The sequence below is a fragment of the Chamaea fasciata genome, unplaced genomic scaffold (genome assembly GCF_029207755.1).
Source record: "Chamaea fasciata isolate MVZ Bird 193981 ecotype frontalis unplaced genomic scaffold, bChaFas1.0.hap1 SCAF_13, whole genome shotgun sequence".
In the NCBI taxonomy this organism is placed as follows: Eukaryota; Metazoa; Chordata; class Aves; order Passeriformes; family Sylviidae; genus Chamaea; species Chamaea fasciata.
In genome coordinates, this window is record NW_027094098.1 from 9,652,986 (window position 1) to 9,670,263 (window position 17,278).

General features: G+C 42.7%; 1 protein-coding gene across 2 annotated transcripts in view; it reads left to right on the plus strand.

Moving 5' to 3' along the window:
* The window catches only part of MGLL (monoglyceride lipase), a 60,860-nt gene that overhangs the window by 10,301 nt on the left and 33,281 nt on the right, over positions 1 to 17,278 (plus strand). For both annotated transcript variants that reach the window (XM_066195740.1, XM_066195741.1), the window contains exon 3: positions 9,380 to 9,486. In XM_066195740.1, coding sequence (XP_066051837.1) covers positions 9,380 to 9,486 — 107 coding nt within the window. The remainder of the gene's footprint in view (positions 1 to 9,379; positions 9,487 to 17,278) is intronic.

Sequence of the window (17,278 nt, forward strand, 5' to 3'; positions counted from 1 at the left end):
GCTTAAATTCAGCTTTCCTTCCTACCTCAGGTCTACAGGAAACATGGAATAGTAAATTAATTGGAACATGCTGAAAGCCTTGGCAAACCCTTTGCCTGTGACATTCCTAATTTCCCAGAGGAGTAGCTGCTGATATTGATTTTGACAGAGCCTATAGAGCCTCTTGCTGCAAAGATTCCTCTCATAGCTGGGCAAGGCTGAAGTGCAGGATTGGGATGTGCCAAGATTTCATTGGAAATTAATGTGTTTAATCTCAAAATATGTTTAAACATGCATAAACCCTATATGATTAAGAAATCAATCCTTGAGTTTCTCCCTCTAAGTTTGTGGGATAATTCCACCGTAGATTTTGGAAAATCATGCAGAAAAACTTGGCAATTTAGAGACCCATGTAACCTCTGACATCAGAACTCATAACGAGTTTGTCAGTTAGTTAAGAATAACCTATTAAGATGTTTGCCAACACAGACTGCTGACAAAATTGGATCAGGAAGGTAAAAGTGAAGACGGGCAATTGACTCAGTGCAGGAAGTAATCAAGGGTTCCACATTAGGAGTGGAATTGCCTGGCCACAAAAAGTATTATTGGGTCTAAGTATTTCAGGGAATTGAAGTCTTTTTTTAAACTATTGCCATACAACTGGGAATTGCACAGTCAGTACTTTATTAAAAAGTTATAATAACATAGTACCTTGATTTCACAGAACAGGTAAAGTGTCATTTCCTTTCTTGCTCCTTCTATATTTACAGCTGCCTTCCTGGAAGGTGTCCCTGACCATGACAGGGGGGTTGGAACTCAGTGATCTTTAAGGTCCCTTTCAACCCAAACTATTCCTTGATTCCAAGCTAGTTAGGATTTGCCCACATAATCCCCAAATGCCTGATCAAAGTACTTCAGTCATGCAGGAATAGCTCAGAAATGTTCTGACCCTCTTGTGCCAGGTGTGTGGTTTTCAGCCTCTTCCCTGCACAGGTCCTGGGGTGCTGAGCTGAATTCTTCCAGTAATAACTTTTTCAGTATTGCTGGTCCTGAGTTGTCTGTACCTTCCACTCCCTGAAATAGCAGCTTGAGACTGGAGGTGATCAAGCCCTTTTTTAAGAACCATTGATTTGGAGGGGATTGACTATGAAGAACCTCTGGCACACCTGGGTTCAGACTACGAGTGCTGTCCTGCATGAAAAATACCTTGCGGAAGAACTGAGGTCAGAAGAAGTCTGCAGACTTATCTTAGAGGACTTCAGCAAATGCCACTTAACATTTAGATGTGGTAATCTCTGGAGCACTTGATTATTTGTCTCAAACCACAAGCCCTTTGTAACAAATATTTGAAAATAACTGAGAAAGCAGCATGTTCCTAAGGACTTAAACATTACCGTGTACTTGTGTGGATCTAACCAGGGGGATAGCTTTACAAAATATAGTAATTTTCATCATTTGGAAGCTAAAGAGGTGTATCTAGAACTCCTCACCTCAGTACATGAATACTGCTGTCTATTTCCATCTTCTGTGCTATGCCAAAAAGTGAGATTAAATTGTAAAAATGTGGCTAGGATGCCATGTGACGAGCATTCTTGCATGGCTTGTGTTCATCCCTTAATTAAGCCCACCTTGTTCCTTTCTAGGAAGCTTCCCTTGAAGGGTTGAGTTGGATTTGTCAGGGTATGGACTTACAGCAGCAATAATGACTTGTCACTGGAACAGGTTCCAATGTTCTGAATATGCCGAGACTTCAAGGGAGTTCAGTATAAAGGAACTGGTTTTGCACAGCTACTTTGAAACAGAGACATACTTTTCTACAAAAAAAAACCCTTTTTTTTTTTTGTAGCAGATGTAGTCCTGAATTAGTGAGTAGTGCTGAGTTTAATAGATAGTGACGGTGCAGAAGAAGCTTCTTGCCCTTCAACTGCAGCTTTCTCATGCTTGGAAAGGACAGTCCATCTCACTACACAGGCCTTTCTATTTCCAAGGCTTTAGCTCACTAGGCAGTATCTGCATTTTGATTTCAAGAAGAAACTGCTGCATGACTGGCTAAACATTCATTTTTGTCCCTTTGGAAATCATTAAACATTCAGTGCAAGTGAAGAGGAGGGAGAGTCTGTGAAAACTGTTCTTGCTCTTACTCCCTGTCTGTTGGTGCTCCCTTAAGAGTGGTGGCCCTGCAGCCATCACTCATCTGCAGTGGCTTTTCTTCCTAGTCAAAATGAATTTTTAATAAAACTAACCAGAAATATTTTACTTTTCCTGATTTCCAAGTGGATCTGTGCCAGAAACTCTTTTGTTTCTTGGCATATTCTCCCTCCACACCCTAAAGCTAATCTAAAAAATTCAGGGGTGATTTCAGATTGACTTGAATTTTGCAGCTGATGTCTTCTATTTAAGCAATGCTTTGTACAGGTTTTTCAGACAGACACTGACTACTTTGTGCATCTATCCCTGTAGCTCCCCTTGGGAGATATGACCTCCATTTCATCTCCCTTGTAACCCTTGTACTGAGCAAGGGCTGAAGCAGAGCAAAGCACAGGGCTGGGATGTCCAGTTTCAGCATTCCTCCTGTCAGGTCCTGGGGCAATTCTGTCCCCCCACATCATCCCTTCCTCAGTCCTGTGTGTGTGGCAACGCCTACCCCTTGCCTTGTTGGAAACAGAAGTCATAATCCTTCTTTGAAGGCTTCTTGTGCTCTGTAGAAGGGCAGCAGCCATAGGAAAGCTCAGATCCAACCCTGGGTTGCCCAAGTCTCTAGGGATCTTCTCTGTCTTGCAGGTTCAGAGCAGCAGGTCTGGCAGTCTGTTCTGCCAAGGCAAATCCCATCTCTGATATCAAAGTGGAGGAGTGTCTCCCCGGGGCAGTCCAAGTAACCCTAGAATCCCTCCTCCTCAGTTCTATCCAAGAAAGGGTTGGGAAGATCCAACCCAGGAATTTTAAGCTCTACACCAGGCATTTCACCTCTGATCTCAGCTTCATGTCCCCTAAAATATTACTTCAAAGCTATCTTGAAACTAAATACAGTTGATGTTAAATGTTAAGTTTGCAGAGATTTACCCAGAGCTACTCAGTTAAAAGGACACAGTAATTCTTTCTCTCCCACTCCTGCCTGCAATTTCCTTCATCTCTTCTCTCTGTATCAGACCACTCATGAGTTATTCTCAGCGAGGACTTGCTTTTTGAAGAACTACAATAAATCAGCTTAAACTGTTTCTCCACATTGTTTTGTGCTGGCTCTAGCTGGTTCCTGTTGAACCTTTTGTTATTAAATATATTTGTACTAGCTGTCTCTGCTCTACTGATTTATGGTGTCTGCACTTTCTGAGGTGGTTGGAAAACTTAGCCGAGTTACTTCTTCTGAACACCACGGCAGTTCTGAAATGTCCTCCTAATTCTGTCCTTGTGAGGAGTTGTGATTTTGAGATGTATGATGAGACCAGACTTGCAGACATGTTGCAAGAGGGTTGCTTGCAGAAGCAGGCACAGATTTTAATATTGAGCCCTAAATCTCTGTGGTGTAAGACAGCCAAGATGGTGCTTAAATTAACAGCAGCCCCTTTGGTGGGGCTTGCATGGGAATTTTCAAGCCTAAGGAAATGAGGAAACAAGGAAAGAAAGCAGGAAGCACAGCTTGCTGAAGAGGCTTATTTTTTAATTGCCATTTTAAGATCTAGACAGGAATAAAGCTACTGATTCTACTAGTCTAGATCAAACCACATCAAACACAAATGTACAGAACCCTCCCCCCCCACGAGCTCTGTATAGTCAAGCAGAAATTGTGTATGGTGAGCATAGTGCAGGTTCCTTTGACATGTTCTTTCATGCATAAAGGTTTTTCAAAGTTAAACCCCAGAGATAAACTCCAGATTCAGAGCTCTGTGAAGTATCCATGCTAATGCTGTATGGTCTGTGATTTTGAAAGAAGGTTGATAGAGGCTCAGCTCCAGGCTATTGACATTCTGATTTCCTTTTTCACTGAATTGGGAAAAATAGCGGTAGAGTTGCTAGAAAGAGGTGGCTCCCCTGAGCCTGGGCCTACATGGCAAAGCTGTGGGGCAGTAGGGCAGAGGCTAAGAATGCAAAAACCTGAGCAAGAGAGCAAGAAAAGCTCTTGGGTGTCATGCCTCCTTGAAACATGGATTGGAATGGGGAGAAAAGTCACTCCCTCTTGCACCTTCAGGGGGACATAACTCAGATGTTTCCTAGAGGCAGAAGGATGGCATGAAGGGACACGCTTGACTCCATAAATATTCCTGTCTAACTGGAGTCACTAGGCTGAACTCATGGCTAACTGTGTAGGTCACAAACATGCATAACATGAGTGAAATTGCTGTAGCTTTTTGTAGCCCCTACACATGGCCCAAGTCTTTTCAGGGTTGTCTTGGGGCACAAATCACCTCCAGAAAAAAGAATGCAAAAACTGACTCCAAAAGCAGATACAGAGACAACCCCCTTCCAAACTGTGGGTCTTACACCCAAAGCAAGAGGCAGAAGAACCCTCCAAAGAAAAGGAAAAGATCACCAATAGTGAACAAAAAAAATATTTTTCATTACGTGTTCTTGTAAATTATTAGCTGTTTGTGGGTTTTTTTGTAATCTTTAAGCAAATACCAATGGTAGAAAATTAGATTGACACTTAAACCTCAACAAGTCTTATTTTATGATAGACAGCTAATCCTCATAGTAAGGCCCATTCACCCCACTTACACAAGAATGAACACTTTTCAGTGACTTTCCATTATAATATACTTTGGAAGCAAAATACACACATAACATTTTTAACACACTAGAAGATCTGTGAGCAACTATCCAGCTGCTTGTCCAAAAACATCACTAGTTTTTGGTAAATAAAAGTTAATTGTTCAGCTACAAAGGAACTGATAAATCAGCTCAAACAGCACAACAAAATGTAGTACTTAAGCCAGTCATTTTTCTGGCAGCTTAGCTGGCTCAGAGCTTTCCTGTCAGTTAGTTTTTAAAAATTACTTTAGGAATTTAGTGTCTGGAATTCAAAACTATGCAAGTCAGATGTTCTTTGTTAAAGCTGATCTGGTTCTGGTAACAACATCCATAAGACCAAATGAAAAGCACAGTTGCCTAACATAGAATAACATGGTATTAGCTTAAGTTGTGAGGGCTTGATTCAGGAAATCACTTCTGGGTGTGATTAAACCAGTCCTTATTCTGGACGGCATTTATAAATAAATTTTTAACTTTCATCCTGTACTTTGAGAGTCCTGTTGACTTTCACGTGTTGAAGAAAGTTTCCTGAGGTTAAGGCAAGTGCTTAAATATTATTCTGAAGAGGGATGCTTTTGAATGGGGGGGAGAAGATTGCATTTTTCATATATGCAGTCACAGGAAGCTTGTCTTCCGTTCTTTGGTTCAGTCCTAATGTTTTGGGTTGTTTGCTGGCAATAAAAGAGCATACACGGGGTTCCAGAGAAGTGGCTCTGTCCGCAGAGAACGCAAGATGTTAAAGTCACGCTATCCTGCTTGCAACCTTCTTTGTCTTGTTCAGATTCAACGTGAATTTTGTTGAAAGCAAAGCAAGAACATTGATCTTAGGCCCAGCAGGACCCAAGCCCTGAGTGTTGGATACAGCTAAAGCTTGGATCAGCTGGTGACCTTTCCAAGAGGCAGGGCAGAAAAACAGCGTGCTCCTGAGGATTTGTGCACACTGACTGTGTTGCAGCTGGGCCTCCACAACACCCACCCTCCCTAGTACAGGACAGGGTGTTTGCAGGTGCTTTGTATTAACTGCGGGTGTGGCATTGCTGGGTTTTACAAAGCTTAACCGGCTGCAGCTGCAATACAGGCGGGACTGATACCAGTCGGGTCAGCAGCACAAGTGGAGATGTGGGAGCAGGGACAGGTCATGGGTGCCTATCACCTCCTCACGGAAGAGAACTAAGTACAGCCAGTGGCTGATTTGAACAGTAACGACAAACATTATTCTGCCTTCTTTTTGTAATAAGCAACTGCATCTGTTTGCAAAGCTGTGCAGTACCAGGAGGCAGAAACCTGCAGTGGGGAGGGGGCAGGAGGAGGAGGAGGTGATAAAGGCTATGGGAAGGGCAGGAATCTGCAAAAACCATCTGTTGCTTTTGCAAACAGCTGTCAATAAAGCGGTTTCCTTTAATAGCCCGTAATTGTTGTTGCAGAGTTAGGTGAGACAGAGCGTGGGCTCTTACTCATGCCCAGCTCACACCTTGGCTTTGTGTGCAGACACACCCGCTGAGCGCGGGGGAGTCCTGCTGCTGTGTGAGGAGCTGATTTCCTGAGCAGGTGCCAGAGCTATTTCGAGATGTTCAGCAATCACAGTTCCACCAGCCAAAAGCAGCTGAAGCATCCAAAGATACATAAGCTTTCCCTGCCTCTGGTCAGAGACATTACAATTAGCAGGGATTCAGGCACAGGTCACTTTCCAGAGTTTTGCAGGCTGTGAACAGTGCTTTCTACCAGATACATGCCAACTTCCAAGGATTTCAGCAGCACAGCTGCAAAAGCTGGAGGTGAAGAAATTTCTCCCCATTACCAGTTTGATACATGGCCACGACACAAACCTTTTTTGAACAAAATTCTCATTGAGACTGCACAGAAAGGCACTGCAGTCCTGCAAAAATCTCAAACACTGCAGGATCTATATTAATTTTAAATCACTCTGTTGAAAGCAATCTCTGATATTCTGTTATTCCAGCCATTGTGGTAAGGAGGGAGAAGACTGTGACTTCAGAGCAGGGGTATCTGCAAAAATGTTTACATACAGGAAAGAACTGCTGTCAGTCAATCTAATTGTTTGTTGTATTTTCCTGGCAGCTTACTAGTGAAAATATGTTAAATTATTTATTTGTTACATTACCTTCAGGTATTATTTGCCAAATGTAAACTTATTTTGTAATGGAAAATTGGAGATTAAGTGAAAGAGCCAAATCCTTCAATCCTTTTTCAGATGATACCCATCCTAATTTCAGTTTTTGGAGGTTGTGTTCAATATACGGCCCTTGTGTTTAGACCTGAAAGCTGGAGCTAAAGAGCTGTGTATATGTGACCTAGTTTTTTAGTCAGTAAAGCCACTCTCACTTTTTATTAAACAACAGGACAGGCTGATTTTGTTTCAGTGTAACAAATTGGAAATTTTATGCTTGCTTATGATTATTGATAGGACAAAATTTTCAAAAGTATCTAAGTCCTTTCAACAGCTACTGTCATTAGAGTAAGGCACAAACAATGCCAACAGGTTTTAGTCAGTATTTTGCAGACAGATAATAACCCAGATCTGTTCCCTGTGGTGTGCCAAGGCTCAGTTCTGTGACACCTGGCAGTTGTATTCCAGGTGGAAGGAAAGGTCACAGGAACACCTTGCCTCTCTGAAGCTTTGGATTTTTATCTTTTCTCACTTGGTTTCACATAAAATCAGGGCTCAGCATCTAGAAGGATGCTGACAGGCAAAGTCATAGTACTGCATCAGTGTGAATAAAAGCAAAACAAGGGCTTTGCTGTTGCAGGGAGGAAGAACCAAGAATTTCCTGGAAGAGATCTCTTTGTCAGCTTCCCTTAAGGTTTCATTCACTTAGTGCCATTTAGTGCATAACTTCAAATAATATTTCTCTGAGAAATGAAGGGCTATATTCAGTCATCCAAGTTGTACCTTAATCTCTGTGCCTAATCAGCAGAAACAAATATAGGTCCCCTAATGAGCTTAAGTAAGACATTGAGCAAGGAAGCTGTCAAGCTTGAAGGTAGTAGGAGGTGTGGGGTAGAGAGACTTAGCCTGGCTGAGTCTGTTGGATATCAGGGCGATGGGCCCACAGGAAGAAAGTTAATATTCTCCACCGAATAAGAAATGTCTCAATTTCTTCAGCATTTGGAGGTATAATAATAGATCCTGCATCCCTAAAACCAGTCTGTCTGCCAGGTGCATTGATAACTTGACAAATAAATTGATGAGGGACAATGACAAAGGAAGGAATGACTGCTCCACACAAATTGTTTTGCAACCTTCAGTGACACTAAAGAGGATTTGTAAGGCACAGCAAGTTAAATATGGTACATGACCTAACCTCACCCTTGCTAATTGGTGTTAGACAGATACCAGAGCATCTTTGCCTTGTTTCTCTTGTGTTTACAATGGACTCTGTACAATCCTTCTGGTCTGGATGGATGCTTTTTCAAATTGTTCAGCTGAGCAAATACTTTGAAGCAGGTGCTAATTAAAGAGATAGGACAGGAGTTTCTACATCATCCAACATGTTTTTTTAAATTTAAATATATTAAGATCTAAGCAGTTTGTTGCTGTGAATACACTGTCTAAAAAGGTATTCAAAACCTCAGTCACGATAAAGTTGAGGAATTCCCTGGCTGTTAACTGCTGTCATTATTTTATGTTGTCAGTTCTTGTGATATTTCACTGTTCACCTACTGAAAATGTCAAACTTGTAGCCTTCAAGTGGTTTTTTGGATGCTGATGTTGCAATGACAAATGATCCTTTTAAACAAACAAGTTATGTTTATGTTGCTAAAACTGGATTTTAAATAGTCGCCTGTCAAATCCAGCAGAACTTCTGGAATCTCATTGCCACTTCTGCTATAGTTCTAGCCCAACTCTATACACCTTTTATCTAGCAGAAATACTGGGGAGGTTCAAGTTCAGTCAATTTCATTTGATGACACTCCAGTAAAAATAAGGTATTATTCATAAAACTGGAATATTCAAAGATAAGTATTTGCAAAAATAAGTGTCTATTAGACTAGTTTTTTTATTATCTCTCTCTCTGCACAGTGGCTATGTAAGAGTCACTTTATTCATAGAAGTGATGCAACTGTTTTGGGGCAGCAACTGGAATGGTAAAACTACCATGACTGGGTCAAAAGATAAAATTCCAAACTCTAAGCAAAGTGCTGGAGACCAATTCTTTGGCTGAAATTCCACCTCTGAGTGTTCTGGGGCATCAGACAATGTTTCAGGTTATAAAGTAAAGGCCAGTGTTGGTATTTGAATCACAGAGAGATACAGTCCCAAAAGAAACAGATGGCATCACTTTTGCTGGAGGAGCCATGTAGAGCCTCAAGCCCCCATGGAGTTATCCAGCTCAGGGACTGATGCTGATGCCCATTTGCACCTTGAACTTGCAGCAGACCATGGTGGCTCTGTCCCATGAGGAGTTGCCTTCCCTGTAATCCCTCCTACAACAACCTGGTGAAGGCCAGGTCAGTGGCAGGTCAGGGTGACAGTGGTTTCCCCTGTATTCAACCTCTGCAAATTCTACATCTGCCTGGGGTTTGCTGATGTCTGAAATCCTGTTTCTGAGTTGAATGCACTGGCTTCCCTTGCAGCTCTGAAGCTTTTGCGGGTTGATTGCCACGTTAATGATTTATACATTGATGCTCCATTTAGGGCCCTCGTGTTTATCGCCCACGGCGCCGGCGAGCACTGCGGCCGCTATGACGACTTGGCCCAGAAGCTGACAGGACTCAACTTGTTTGTGTTTGCCCATGACCATGGTGAGTAGCCTAAAACTGTACTTGATTAACAGCAGCTCAGGCCTTTGCTGAAATAAATGCTGTTACAGCTACTCAGCAGTGAGAGAAGAGCCAATAAAATATTTACAACTAGACATAAATGAGAAAGAGATTATCTGTAGCTTTGTCATGATCTGCACCCTGTTTGTTTTGAGTTTTCCTCAGCCTTGCCCTTGACATTACTGCTGGTGCTATTTTGACCTCACTCTAAGGGATAATTTCTCTTTCACCTGTCTCTTGGGGGTGAAGTGGTATTGTCCACTATGGAAGTGGGACTAGGAACCATTTCTGCTGGATTCACAGTCAATGTTCTAAATGATCCCAGACGGAAGGTGGAAATTTCAGCATAGCTTTCATATACTGATACAATGAGACAGTTACACCCTTGGAACATGGAGAGACAGGAAGGCATCACAGACACTTTGCGCACATCTCCACAGTACAGCAGAGAAACTGGAGCTGGCTGTGCATGCCTCAGCTCTGAGGAGAAACCAGCCTGAGTGAGTGCAAGGCTGTGACAATACAGCAACAGCCCTTTGGCCCTCAGCCAGCAGGGTGGGGCAGTGCTGGGCCAGCTAAACTTAACTGTCCCTCCCTCTTCTGGCTTGCAGATCCCTCTGCTCTGTGCCCCATGCTGTGATGGAGATGTGCTGCGAGTCACCAGGTCCCCTGCAGGGCATGGATCAGGACATCCCAGTAACATATTTGAACCATCTGTCCTGGTTCTTTGGCAGCCTCCTGTCACACGTCACACTTGCAACTTCATAACTTCCTTGTGCTTGGAGATCTTTGCTTTGATTTTATCATTGCAGACTACTGCTTCCTGTGACAGCCACTCTGTCAGTATCAGTATCAGTATCAGTATCAGTATCAGTATCAGTATCAGTATCAGTAAAATGAATCAATGGGATTGATGATGGCAGCAGACAAAATGCAAGGCCAAATTCTGAGCTGACAGGTTGAAATGGCAATCTTGGTGTAAATTTGATGTCCTTTGGGCAGATTATCCGCTGACATTGGGAAGTATACTGCAATTAACTTGGCTGAAACCAATACTCTAACCTGCCCCTAGGTCTCTTCAAAGACAGGACTGTTTAATTTGAGTTTGAAGATCCTGAATGTACATGAGTCGTTGCACCATTTATCTGCGAGAGGAAAGGCAAAACCTTACTTATTCTGGGTACCAAGGCTTTCCCTTGCTCTTGCTCTTGTGACTCACTTTTGGTCACAGCACTGCACTTGGTGTGTAGAAATGACTCCTATATTTTCTCTGAAAAAGAGAATATCTAGTTCTCAAGACAGCTTGTAAGGAAAAGAATTAAAACCCCTGAGACCTTTTTTTTTTTTTAAAAAAAAAAAAAACAATTGATCACATCCCATGTTTGAGGCTGGCTTTGCAAAAAGAGTTGACCTGTGCAGAAGTATCCTGACTCACCACCTAAGTCTCTTTCTCAGTGTGTAGGCAGAGTGTTTCTAAATGTTTGATTCACTTTGATACACTTCTGATGCTACCAGGAGCCTGCATCATCCCAGTGGGAAGTGTCTCCGTCCCCTTCTGTTTATCTCTATGTTCATGGAAAGGGGGATGGAACAGGCCACATGCTGCTTGCCCTGTAGCTGCTGTTAGCAGACCACACCCAGTCCATACAAAAAGTTACTGAACTCCAGGACATACAAGCAATTTGTTCGGTCTCCATGAGCCTATGAGAGATTGCTGTTGCTCTCTGTGCATGCTTAACACCATGCCTTAGCTCCTTATTCCATAAAGCTTGATAAAGGTTTTAAGAAGTAGAGTTAAAATAGCAATAATTAAAGCAACAAATCTGAAGAAATGATAAAGCATTGTATTTATCACATGGATTTGATACAGAGAATGCCTCCTCTTTGAGGTGCATGTTCGTGTCAGGTATGTTTTGTGCTGTGTGACTATTTGCTCCTTTTTTCCCTGAATATCTTTTTCACTAGGGAAACATAAATATTTTTGGTGTTTGTTTTTTGTGTTTGGTTTTTTTTTTAATACACTAGCATTGCTGGATTAAACAGTGCAATTAGTACAAATCTGGTTTCTCAGGTCAGTTAACAACTTTGTTCTTGCTGTCAGACCTACAGTTTTGTTTGTAAATTCCATTTTCCTGATCAGTTAAGAGTAGAGGGTGAAAAGGAACCTGAAAGCAGAACAATGGAGACACATTTGTGTTACACAAAGAGCTGATGTAACTCAGCTTTGATTCACTGTAATTTAGAAAGACAATTAACATCTTTATGCTCTATATAATAATCTTTGCACTTAAAGAGGCAACCACCAAGGATAAACTCTGATGAAATACAAGTTACAGCCTGAGCTAAATTCCAGTGAGAGCTGAAGGATATAAATACCTCCCTCTGGTCAGACTGGGCGGTTTAAAGTTTTTCTCCACTATTTTAGCTATTCCAAATCACTTCAGCAGTGTGTTCCCCTTTGTGTCCCTTCCTTTGGATATCTTTGGGTAGTATCAATTATTCAATTGTGTTAGCGCTGTAATAGCTGTCTGTTCCCTACCTCATGCCATGGCTCTCAGACGTGTGAGCTCAGTATAGACTTCCTGACCTGGATATTTGTTCTGGTTATGGTATTCTTATGGATAAAATTCCCAATACAGGTGCATTATCCATGAGATCATTAGTGCAGTTCCACAGCATGACAAGTGTGATTTCCCAAAAGACTCGGGAAGTTACTGGGGTTGTAGTATGCGTGACTTGACTGATTTATGTTGTGTCTATCCTTCAGTCAAAAGAAGGAAAAATAATTTCCATTTTTATTGCTGACCCTGTGGGAGCTCACACACGGGCTCTAAATCTTGCCAAAGGCTCTTGCATCAGTGTTTCCTCTTATGCAAGGCTTCACCAAAAAGGTGCTTCACTGAGTAACAAACACTGTGCACTCCAATTTGTCCTAGTATGGCCCCGTGTAAGGTATCTCTGGCTCACTTCTCTCTGTATTTCAAGATTTGAACATTTACTCTTTGGGATATTTCACTGTAGTCACAAGACTGCTGGACCTCATAGATATGTATTAGAAATACATATCTGTGGTAGCGGTGAAAATTGAATTCCAGAAGACCTCTTAACCTCTGCCTTACATCTAATATTATTAAATGGCTTTGGTTTGTATCAATCCTGTGAAAGAGGAAAATGGAATTTCTACATAATACAGGATTTTTTTTTTCCTGTGGTCTCTTATAAGGTGTTTTTAACAGGCAGGTAACTGTTTCCCATGATTTCTGGGTTTGCTTGGCATGCAGCTTCATGAAGGCAGAATTCAGGCTGCTGGGATGACCTTGCTATTTCTGCAAGTTTAGGTATTTTGAAACAACATCTCACCTTTTCAACTTCATTTCTGTATTACTATTATTTTATTATGATTCTGATGACAGAAGAAAGAGACAAACATATTAGGGTATTGGCAATCAACTGAGGAAAGCTCTCTTAGAAAGAATACCTGTGGAGGATTCATCAAAGTGGAGTGATATTACAGTTCTTCCATCAGCTGCAGACTGCAGTTCCTTTAGTTTTAACACAGTCATTTTGGGATATGTAAAGCTGAGAGCCAAGGAAAACAAGAATAAAGGCTAGAGAATGTGGCTTTGTTTTCTTATACGAAGCATTTTGAGTTGGTAAAGCACATGATGTTCCAGCCTTCCTTGTCTCTCTTCCTGTAGCATCTCGTTTGCTGAGATCTAATGCACTATGGTTGCATTAGGTGGCCAAAACCCAGAAAAACCACAGTTTCACATTCAAAAGTACGTCAGCTAATAGCAGTCAGAAACACATTTCCAAGATACAGGGACCACAAAAATGTGTTTATTTTTTTCTTACACTTTTTAATCATAATTGAAATTATCCCTCTTTTTCACTTGGACTTGCTCATGTGACTTAAGGGTATTGTGTCTGTCTTACATGAAGATGAGGAGGATGAAATACTCAGCCCTAACCTGGTGGCCATTCCTAGCCATCAGATTCACTTCCATCCTGCTTTCTTCAGGAGGAATAAACCCTCTACCTGTCCTGGTACATGAAGACCTTTGACCCTTTCACCCTTTTTGAAGCTGTTGAATTTCCCACTCTCAAGTTATGTTTAATGTCAGATCAAAGCAGAGGGAAAGGTTGCAGCTCTAACAGCTTATTCACATTCCTTAGATGTTTCTAACTGAAGTTCAGCTTGCTTTGGCAGCCCTGCTGCTGCTGCTGCTTTGTGTGTGGTGAGCATTTCTGATGGGTTAGCAGGTCCCTCTCAGACACCCACTGGTGCTTCTTCTCTCCATTAATTTTCTCACTGCTTTCTCTGTTTAGTGAAGGATTTATTTGTAAAATGTAGAAAATAGCTGGAGCAGAGATTTTTAAATGCATCAAATATTAGCTGCTTTTGTTTAGGTTTTTTTTTCCAAATGATTGCTGTGTTGTTCTTGCAACCGTTAAAAGACCATTTTGTTGATGAGAACAGAAGGCTTTTATTTATTCATAGCACTGGGAAGGATTGGTCTACACAGAAAGATTAAAAAGAACTAAACATGGTCAAACCAGGAGGGGGAAATGACCAAGAAGGATGTTAGAATTAATAAGAACAAGAGTTAGGGTAGCACTGCAAGTGTGAAGTAACAGGTCATGTACTTTAGCATGCAGGAATGTTCTAGACAGCAGCATTCCCTGACATAGTGATTGGGCAGGCTTCAGGGCAGTCTCCAGGAATGGAGTCAGGAAGGCCTTGGCAAATATTATTCGGAGGTGGTAGCATTGCTCCTTGGTACTGGATGTGGGCCTATTAACCCACAGCAGTCTGCTCTCTCTGCTTTCTCTGGATGAGGCCATTGCATTGGAGTAGGGAAGGTCTGAAGTGCTTTTCTGCAGAGCTGTGGGGAAAAATGGCACTCACTGTTTCGTTTCCTTTGACAGAAGACTTACAATGGGTTGTGGGCGTTTTCACTTTTTTCCCGCTGAGAGCTATAGGTTCCTCTTAGCAGGGGACCCCAGAGGAGATGGCTCTTTGCCCTGACTGGTAGAGCACTGCCGGTGCTGTTTTATCCCTGTTTTGACTCCCTGCTCAGTACAATCCCAAACCTTTCCCTGCCTTTCCTTCTCTAGATGTTGAACAAAGGTAGCAGGCAGGTTTATCTGCCTTCCAGGCAGTGGTGAGGAATGCTACCTGTGTGGTGCACACAGGAGCTAAAACCACAGCACAGAATTGCAAGGTGAGAGTTCAGATACTGCAGTACACCATGGAATTCCTTAGGCAGTGAGACGATTGTGAGAACATGGAGAAAAGTCATCCTATAAAACAAATCGCTAGTAAGTAAACTTAGTTCTGCCTTCCTTCTCTAACTCTGTTTTGGCAGTGGGGATTCTCATGGAAAAAGATAAGCTAGGAGACCACCCTGCAGCCGACAATGAGCTCCAGGCAAAGTGAAACCAGTTGTTTCAGACTTCCAGCTCTTCTGGAATGACTGATCTTGTAACTCTGGATCTCAGAGTAGCAGTGACAGCTTGCTGAGAAAACCAGGTCATTCAGTTTTACCCTCTTTGAAATTATAGGCAAAATTACTGCTACAACTAAGATGCAACTTTTCCCATGCACTGAACAAGCTCTTAAGCACAATTTTTCAACTGGACGGTCTGTTTCCCCATGCTTTCTCCCAGGTTGCTGCATGAGCTTGGGTTCTTTTGCTGGTTGTGAGATGGTACCTCCCAGAGCGACCACAGCTCATGCAGGAAAACATCCTCTGGATACACCTCCTATAACAAAATGATGCTGAAATGTGCCCATAATTGTATCATAACAGAGTGTAGTCCAAGGGGAGTATCCTGTGGCACAACAGGCAATTGTAAGCACTTTGAGATGAGCTTTATTAAATGGAGGTTTCCACATTATTCTTGTTACTTTAGAGGAGTTCAATACAGACTTCTGCAGCCCAGTCTTGCCCGGGTGGTCTCTGCAGTGACTCTGCTGCTTTCGCCCTCACCCTTCATTCACACTGGGATCACATGATCCCAAATCTCTGCATGCACCACATGGCATCTTTCAGGACAGTTAGGGTTGTTTCCATTTGAGAGGAGCAGCTACACAACAGAAAGAAAACTCAGGGTGAGTCATGAAAGCACATACCTGTGGTATCTCTTGCTCTAGAGGAGGCCACAAGCCAGGACTTGGAAAGGCAAATGCAGCCTTTGTTTTGTTTTTAATGTGAAGGTACATGAAACAACACTGTCAGGTCAGGAAGCAGCTAGACCACAGCAAACTAAAAAATAAAGAAACAGTAAGGCTCCACACAACTGATGTGTCTGATGGAGCGCACACACACAGCAGCAGTGTAGTATTTTGCTTTAAATGTTTGGGTTAGGAAAGGTGAAGGGGATACTCAGGAGTGTTTCCTCTCTACTCCACTCAGGGGGATGAGACCTGATTTGTTTCATCGACTTCCCTGCTGATGTAAAAGTGGGGAAAACATAGTCTTGCACCTATCTTTTAGGCAAGGGAGTTTGGAAATTGTGAGGACTGGATACACCTTTAGCACAGTTGCATAGAAGTAAGAGCACCTGAAATCGGACACGTAGTGTCATCTACCGTGAGCTATGAAAATTTGCCAACCACACCCAGGCTGCTCAAAGCAATCTGTTTGTTTATCTGACCCTGACCAATTACTATTTTTTAAGTCAGATTTAATTCTGGTACAGTCAATGAGGTAAGGCAGACTGGTAAGCTCTGTGCTATAACCCAGAGCTGGATGCAGGCACTGTTGGGCTAGGGGGAAAGGCAGTGCAGGTGTTCCTCCATTACTGTCCCTATATGTGGACATCACTAGATGATAATGTTGGGCTGCAGCAAAGATTGCGAAAGAATGGTTGTGGTTTCCTCAGTTACTCTGCTCCTCCCAACTGCTCAACCATTTCCTCACTGCTTTGTATCTGCCCTGGAACAAAAGGTTATTGGATAAACAACATGTCATCCAGTCGAACACAATCTTTGGCTCAGGCCCTGGCTGAACTGAGCTCACTTGTTATCCAGCAGAGCTATGGTGTGATCTCTGAGGGAAGCCGAGCTGGGACACATTTTACTCCAGTCATGTCCCATCCACCTTCTGTCATGAGCCATTCTCTTTCCTCACTCCATCAGATGATGAGAAGAAGATGTGGGAGAGCCAGGTCCCCTGGCTTTGCTGCAAGCCCCACTTTATGAGGGAATCCCTTTTGGGGCACACTGGGATCTGAGGGCCTGGCTTTTTACCCCCAACAAAATGGGCCAGGCAACCCACCCCGGTTCTCCTAATTAATCCCTGCTTACTAATGAGCAGGGAGAGAAATGTCAGTAGGTCATTCCATGAGACAGGACATCTCCTCAGCAGCTGCTTCTTGAACAAAGCCTCACTGTTGGCCTTCACACAAGGAGGCGTGAGGCTGGAACAACAGTCGCAGTGAGTGCAGACACGGCAGCAGAAGGAACAGAGTGCTCCCTTTAGAGCACAATGGCTGAGCATGGGACTGTCAGCTCTGCCCACTGCCCAGACCTTGCTCCTCAACCTGCCACTGGTGTTAACTGTTGACAGACAGACAGCATAACAGAAGAAGGATAGGTCGTTCATTCAGGAAACTTAAAAGGCTTTTTCTTCCCATGAGGGTTGAGTCCTTCTGGTTTCCCTTCCAAAGTTCTGCCTCTCAGATAAGAGGTACACTCCATGATTAAGAGGAGTGGACCACTGAATTCGTGTGTGGTGCTGATAATGTTGCATCTAAGTGATAGGCATTT